This window comes from Salvelinus fontinalis, chromosome 32, assembly GCF_029448725.1.
Source record: "Salvelinus fontinalis isolate EN_2023a chromosome 32, ASM2944872v1, whole genome shotgun sequence".
Taxonomy (NCBI): domain Eukaryota; kingdom Metazoa; phylum Chordata; class Actinopteri; order Salmoniformes; family Salmonidae; genus Salvelinus; species Salvelinus fontinalis.
This window is the reverse complement of record NC_074696.1, coordinates 502,435-510,826: the sequence shown is the minus strand read 5'-3', so window position 1 is coordinate 510,826 and position 8,392 is coordinate 502,435. Positions and strand designations below refer to the sequence as shown.

Genomic DNA, 8,392 nt, shown 5'->3' with positions numbered 1-8,392 from the left:
ACCAAATACAATGCCTGTTTCCATTTTTGTACAATGAAAAATATTTTTCCACTTCTTAAAAAGTACAGTATGTACATCATGGAAACATTACATGTCACTCAACTCCTGTCCTCAGACATGGTAGGACATTTCAAGTCATTTCTTATAAAAAATATAACATTTCATTTTGCCCTCTGAAAACACATGAACAGCATTACAGATTGGCAACGCATAGCAGGTCTAGGTCAGAGCTCTGCCTTTTCAACCTAGATGCAAAGCAAAATAGAATGGACAACGTGAGGCTAAAACAATACCACAACCACACTGGGGATGCATTATTGTGACTCCATTCCACTACGGGGTAGCGGAGGCTGTCATAGCTGGTGTTTTAGAGGGGGGGGGGTATAGAGAGAGAGGGGATATAGAGGGAGGGGGGATAGAGAGGGAGGGATATAGAGAGAGAGAGAGGGAGGGGGGATATAGAGAGAGGGGGGATAGAGGGATATAGAGAGAGAGGATAGAGGGAGAGGGGGATATATATAGAGAGAGAGGGAGGGGGGGATATAGAGAGAGAGAGAGGGGGGATATAGAGAGGGAGGGAGGGGGATATAGAGGGGGGGATATAGAGGGAGTGAGGGAGGGGGGATAGAGGGATATAGAGGGAGAGAGGGGGACATAGGGAGAGTGAGTGAGGGAGAGAGGGTGAAGAGGGAGGGAGGGGGGGATAGGGAGGGGGGATAGAGAGGGAGGGAGGGGGGATAGGGAGGGAGGAGCTATAGAGGGAGGGGGGAGCTATAGAGGGAGGGAGGGGGGAGCTATAGAGGGAGGGAGGGGGGAGCTATAGAGGGAGGGAGGGGGGAGCTATAGAGGGAGAAGGAGGGGGATATAGAGGGTGGAGATGGAGAGGGAGGGGGGGAAGGAGAGGGAGTGAGGGGGGGTATGAGGTGGAGGGGGGTGGGATTCCTGTCAACGTCATCTCAGCAGCCAGATCAGGAGGAAGCTGGAGCCACGGTGGAGTTAGTTAGCGGTCACTGGTTCTCGGCCTGTCACAACAGAGAGAGGATGGGAATGGATGTTGATTTCAGAAGAACACAATATAAGGACATACCGTTTAACAGACCACAATAACAGATGTACTACATGTCGGACCAATGACTGCTTTAGTTCCACAGCCACTGCCTGCTTTAGTTCCACAGCCACTGACTGCTTTAGTTCCACAGCCACTGACTGCTTTAGTTCCACAGCCACTGACTGCTTTAGTTCCACAGCCACTGCCTGCTTTAGTTCCACAGCCACTGCCTGCTTTAGTTCCACAGCCACTGCCTGCTTTAGTTCCACAGCCACTGACTGCTTTAGTTCCACAGCCACTGCCTGCTTTAGTTCCACAGCCACTGCCTGCTTTAGTTCCACAGCCACTGACTGCTTTAGTTCCACAGCCACTGCCTGCTTTAGTTCCACAGCCACTGACTGCTTTAGTTCCACAGCCACTGCCTGCTTTAGTTCCACAGCCACTGCCTGCTTTAGTTCCACAGCCACTGCCTGCTTTAGTTCCACAGCCACTGCCTGCTTTAGTTCCACAGCCACTGACTGCTTTAGTTCCACAGCCACTGCCTGCTTTAGTTCCACAGCCACTGCCTGCTTTAGTTCCACAGCCACTGCCTGCTTTAGTTCCACAGCCACTGCCTGCTTTAGTTCCACAGCCACTGCCTGCTTTAGTTCCACTGCCTGCTTTAGTTCCACAGCCACTGCCTGCTTTAGTTCCACAGCCACTGCCTGCTTTAGTTCCACAGCCACTGCCTGCTTTAGTTCCACAGCCACTGCCTGCTTTAGTTCCACAGCCACTGCCTGCTTTAGTTCCACAGCCACTGCCTGCTTTAGTTCCACAGCCACTGCCTGCTTTAGTTCCACTGCCTGCTTTAGTTCCACAGCCACTGCCTGCTTTAGTTCCACAGCCACTGACTGCTTTAGTTCCACAGCCACTGACTGCTTTAGTTCCACAGCCACTGCCTGCTTTAGTTCCACTGCCTGCTTTAGTTCCACAGCCACTGCCTGCTTTAGTTCCACAGCCACTGACTGCTTTAGTTCCACAGCCACTGCCTGCTTTAGTTCCACAGCCACTGCCTGCTTTAGTTCCACAGCCAATGACTGCTTTAGTTCCACAGCCACTGCCTGCTTTAGTTCCACAGCCACTGCCTGCTTTAGTTCCACAGCCACTGACTGCTTTAGTTCCACAGCCACTGCCTGCTTTAGTTCCACAGCCACTGCCTGCTTTAGTTCCACAGCCACTGCCTGCTGTGCTTACAGGTGGTGTAATACTGGGACTGAAATGAGAGCTCTGTTACAACCAACCAGGTACAGTAGTTCTATAGCCTGGTTCCAGATCGGTTGATGTACTCACAATCACTCACAATGAGTGATAGCACAAACAGACTGGTACTCAGGCTAGTAGTTTGAGGAATGGAAGTACATGTTTAGTGCTAGTCTATTGTCATCATCATCATCATCATCATCATGAAGGCATGGATAAAACAGGGAGCAGTGAGCAGCTGGTTTAAAAGGCAGGTACTACCGTCTGGAGCCTTGTTGGTGATATGGGATGTGGGAAACCCAGATAAGTAACTGATGTCTGGTTGCCTATCCACATTTCCACAACTAAAACCATACTTGCCAAGAAATGTACCCTTATCCAAAGGACTTTACCGGGAACAAGTTCTAACGACACACACAGGTTGCATAAGACACGATGACCAGGCTTTATCCTGACAACATTGATGCTGAACAACAGAAACCTTCAGGCCATTGAGGGATGAAGTCACATGATGCTGAACAACAGAAACCTTCAGGCCATTGAGGGATGAAGTCACATGATGCTGAACAACAGAAACCTGCAGGCCATTGAGGGATGAAGTCACATGATGCTGAACAGAAACCTTCAGGCCATTGAGGGATGAAGTCACATGATGCTGAACAACAGAAACCTTCAGGCCATTGAGGGATGAAGTCACATGATGCTGAACAACAGAAACCTTCAGGCCATTGAGGGATGAAGTCACATGATGCTGAACAACAGAAACCTGCAGGCCATTGAGGGATGAAGTCACATGATGCTGAACAACAGAAACCTTCAGACCATTGAGGGATGAAGTCACATGATGCTGAACAACAGAAACCTTCAGGCCATTGAGGGATGAAGTCACATGATGCTGAACAGAAACCTTCAGGCCATTGAGGGATGAAGTCACATGATGCTGAACAACAGAAACCTTCAGGCCATTGAGGGATGAAGTCACATGATGCTGAACAACAGAAACCTTCAGGCCATTGAGGGATGAAGTCACATGATGCTGAACAACAGAAACCTTCAGGCCATTGAGGGATGAAGTCACATGATGCTGAACAACAGAAACCTTCAGGCCATTGAGGGATGAAGTCACATGATGCTGAACAACAGAAACCTGCAGGCCATTGAGGGATGAAGTCACATGATGCTGAACAACAGAAACCTTCAGACCATTGAGGGATGAAGTCACATGATGCTGAACAACAGAAACCTTCAGGCCATTGAGGGATGAAGTCACATGATGCTGAACAGAAACCTTCAGGCCATTGAGGGATGAAGTCACATGATGCTGAACAACAGAAACCTTCAGGCCATTGAGGGATGAAGTCACATGATGCTGAACAACAGAAACCTTCAGGCCATTGAGGGATGAAGTCACATGATGCTGAACAACAGAAACCTTCAGGCCATTGAGGGATGAAGTCACATGATGCTGAACAACAGAAACCTGCAGGCCATTGAGGGATGAAGTCACATGATGCTGAACAACAGAAACCTTCAGACCATTGAGGGATGAAGTCACATGATGCTGAACAACAGAAACCTTCAGGCCATTGAGGGATGAATCACATGACGCTGAACAACAGAAACCTTCAGGCCATTGAGGGATGAAGTCACATGATGCTGAACAACAGAAACCTTCAGGCCATTGAGGGATGAAGTCACATGATGCTGAACAACAGAAACCTTCAGACCATTGAGGGATGAAGTCACATGATGCTGAACAACAGAAACCTTCAGGCCATTGAGGGATGAAGTCACATGACGCTGAACAACAGAAACCTTCAGGCCATTGAGGGATGAAGTCACATGATGCTGAACAACAGAAACCTTCAGGCCATTGAGGGAAGAAGTCACATGATGCTGAACAACAGAAACCTTCAGACCATTGAGGGAAGAAGTCACATGATGATACATTGCAGTGTCTCTTCCTATAATCAAGTAATTTCACTCAGTCAGGCAGAGTAGAGGAACACAGATCTGGAACCAGGCTAGGATGACTATAGGAAGAGCAGAGGAACACAGATCTGGGACCAGGCTAGGATGACTATATGAAGAGCAGAGGAGCACAGATCTGGGACCAGGCTAGGATGACTATAGGAAGAGCAGAGGAGCACAGATCTGGGACCAGGCTAGGATGACTATAGGAAGAGCAGAGGAACACAGATCTGGGACCAGGCTAGGATGACTATAGGAAGAGCAGAGGAACACAGATTTGGGACCAGGCTAGGATGACTATAGGAAGAGCAGAGGAACACAGATTTGGGACCAGGCTAGGATGACTATAGGAAGAGCAGAGGAACACAGATCTGGAAACAGGCTAGGATGACTATAGGAAGAGCAGAGGAACACAGATCTGGGACCAGGCTAGGATGACACATGCCCACCTCTGGAGTGACAGCAGACCAACAGACCGGCATAAACACAATGACACAGCATGTAGAGCAGAGCACTCAGAGGGTAACTCCACAAGACATACCAACAGACCGGCATAAACAAACTCCACAAGAAAAGCAATCACAGAAACCAAACCAGCACTGCTGACCAGAACAGATCAGACACAAGCTGGGATCTTTACGATGACGTACAAGTCGGGGTGTTCTTTTTAAATCTGATAGTGAACTTCTTTGCGTTATAGAATAATCTTAAAAATCGGTAGGTACGGAAGTGGGGGTTGCTATTACAAGAGGACAGTTACAGCGCCCCCAACAGGCCAGCAGCAGCCTGCACCACTTTGATGTCATGTACAGCAAATGCAGCCAAAACTGTCCAAGAAAGGTTTAGGCCGGGAGCCATACGTTAGGAAATACAATGCCTTCGGGAAGTATTCAGACCCCTTGACTATTTCCAACTTGTTACGTTATAAACATCTTCAGCAATCTACACACACTACCCCGTAACGACGTCACACTACCCCGTAACGACGTCACCCTACCCCGTAACGACGTCCCACTAGCCCGTAACGACGTCACACTACCCCGTAACGACGTCACCCTACCCCGTAACGACGTCCCACTAGCCCGTAACGACGTCACACTACCCCGTAATGACGTCCCACTACCCCGTAACGACGTCACCCTACCCCGTAACGACGTCACACTACCCCGTAACGACGTCACCCTACCCCGTAACGACGTCACACTACCCCGTAACGACGTCACACTACCCCGTAACGACGTCACCCTACCCCGTAACGACGTCCCACTAGCCCGTAACGACGTCCCACTACCCCGTAACGACGTCCCACTAGCCCGTAACGACGTCCCACTAGCCCGTAACGACGTCCCACTACCCCGTAACGACGTCCCACTACCCCGTAACGACGTCCCCCTACCCCGTAACGACGTCCCCCTACCCCGTAACGACGTCCCCCTACCCCGTAACGACGTCACCCTACCCCGTAACGACGTCACCCTACCCCGTAACGACGTCCCACTAGCCCGTAACGACGTCCCCCTACCCCGTAACGACGTCCCACTACCCCGTAACGACGTCCCACTACCCCGTAACGACGTCCCACTACCCCGTAACGACGTCCCCCTACCCCGTAACGACGTCCCACTAGCCCGTAACGACGTCCCACTAGCCCGTAACGACGTCCCACTAGCCCGTAACGACGTCCCACTAGCCCGTAACGACGTCACCCTACCCCGTAACGACGTCACCCTACCCCGTAACGACGTCACCCTAGCCCGTAACGACGTCACACTAGCCCGTAACGACGTCACCCTACCCCGTAACGACGTCCCACTACCCCGTAACGACGTCCCACTAGCCCGTAACGACGTCCCACTAGCCCGTAACGACGTCCCACTAGCCCGTAACGACGTCCCACTAGCCCGTAACGACGTCCCACTACCCCGTAACGACGTCCCCCTACCCCGTAACGACGTCACCCTACCCCGTAACGACGTCACCCTACCCCGTAACGACGTCCCACTAGCCCGTAACGACGTCCCACTAGCCCGTAACGACGTCCCACTACCCCGTAACGACGTCCCACTACCCCGTAACGACGTCCCCCTACCCCGTAACGACGTCCCCCTACCCCGTAACGACGTCACCCTACCCCGTAACGACGTCACCCTACCCCGTAACGACGTCCCCCTACCCCGTAACGACGTCACCCTACCCCGTAACGACGTCCCACTAGCCCGTAACGACGTCCCACTAGCCCGTAACGACGTCCCACTAGCCCGTAACGACGTCACCCTACCCCGTAACGACGTCACCCTACCCCGTAACGACGTCACCCTACCCCGTAACGACGTCACCCTACCCCGTAACGACGTCACCCTACCCCGTAACGACGTCACCCTACCCCGTAACGACGTCACCCTAGCCCGTAACGACGTCACCCTACCCCGTAACGACGTCACCCTAGCCCGTAACGACGTCCCACTACCCCGTAACGACGTCCCACTAGCCCGTAACGACGTCCCACTAGCCCGTAACGACGTCCCACTAGCCCGTAACGACGTCCCACTAGCCCGTAACGACGTCCCACTAGCCCGTAACGACGTCCCACTAGCCCGTAACGACGTCCCACTAGCCCGTAACGACGTCCCACTAGCCCGTAACGACGTCCCACTAGCCCGTAACGACGTCCCACTAGCCCGTAACGACGTCCCACTAGCCCGTAACGACGTCCCACTACCCCGTAACGACGTCCCACTAGCCCGTAACGACGTCCCACTACCCCGTAACGACGTCACCCTACCCCGTAACGACGTCCCACTAGCCCGTAACGACGTCCCACTAGCCCGTAACGACGTCCCCCTACCCCGTAACGACGTCCCACTAGCCCGTAACGACGTCCCACTAGCCCGTAACGACGTCCCACTAGCCCGTAACGACGTCCCACTAGCCCGTAACGACGTCACCCTACCCCGTAACGACGTCACCCTACCCCGTAACGACGTCACCCTACCCCGTAACGACGTCACCCTACCCCGTAACGACGTCACCCTACCCCGTAACGACGTCCCACTAGCCCGTAACGACGTCACACTACCCCGTAACGACGTCCCACTACCCCGTAACGACGTCACCCTACCCCGTAACGACGTCACACTACCCCGTAACGACGTCACCCTACCCCGTAACGACGTCACACTACCCCGTAACGACGTCACACTACCCCGTAACGACGTCACCCTACCCCGTAACGACGTCCCACTAGCCCGTAACGACGTCCCACTACCCCGTAACGACGTCCCACTAGCCCGTAACGACGTCCCACTAGCCCGTAACGACGTCCCACTAGCCCGTAACGACGTCACCCTACCCCGTAACGACGTCACCCTACCCCGTAACGACGTCACCCTACCCCGTAACGACGTCCCACTAGCCCGTAACGACGTCACCCTAGCCCGTAACGACGTCCCACTAGCCCGTAACGACGTCCCACTAGCCCGTAACGACGTCCCACTAGCCCGTAACGACGTCCCACTAGCCCGTAACGACGTCCCACTAGCCCGTAACGACGTCCCACTAGCCCGTAACGACGTCCCACTAGCCCGTAACGACGTCCCACTAGCCCGTAACGACGTCCCACTAGCCCGTAACGACGTCCCACTAGCCCGTAACGACGTCCCACTAGCCCGTAACGACGTCACCCTACCCCGTAACGACGTCCCACTACCCCGTAACGACGTCCCACTACCCCGTAACGACGTCCCACTAGCCCGTAACGACGTCCCACTAGCCCGTAACGACGTCCCACTAGCCCGTAACGACGTCCCCCTAGCCCGTAACGACGTCCCCCTAGCCCGTAACGACGTCCCCCTACCCCGTAACGACGTCACCCTACCCCGTAACGACGTCACCCTACCCCGTAACGACGTCACCCTACCCCGTAACGACGTCCCACTACCCCGTAACGACGTCCCACTAGCCCGTAACGACGTCCCACTAGCCCGTAACGACGTCCCACTAGCCCGTAACGACGTCCCACTAGCCCGTAACGACGTCCCACTAGCCCGTAACGACGTCCCACTACCCCGTAACGACGTCCCACTACCCCGTAACGACGTCCCACTACCCCGTAACGACGTCCCACTACCCCGTAAC

General features: G+C 53.6%; 1 protein-coding gene across 2 annotated transcripts in view; it reads right to left on the bottom strand.

The window, feature by feature from the left end:
• Positions 1-808: 808 nt before the first annotated feature.
• Positions 809-8,392, bottom strand: part of ptpn2b (protein tyrosine phosphatase non-receptor type 2b) — a 45,021-nt gene continuing 37,437 nt past the window's right edge. Inside the window, exon 10 of one of the 2 annotated variants that reach the window (XM_055893171.1) lies at positions 809-1,022. In XM_055893171.1, the coding sequence (XP_055749146.1) occupies positions 1,001-1,022 (22 nt within the window). In that variant the 3' untranslated portion in view covers positions 809-1,000. The remainder of the gene's footprint in view (positions 1,023-8,392) is intronic. The other variant, XM_055893172.1, reaches the window with a different exon arrangement.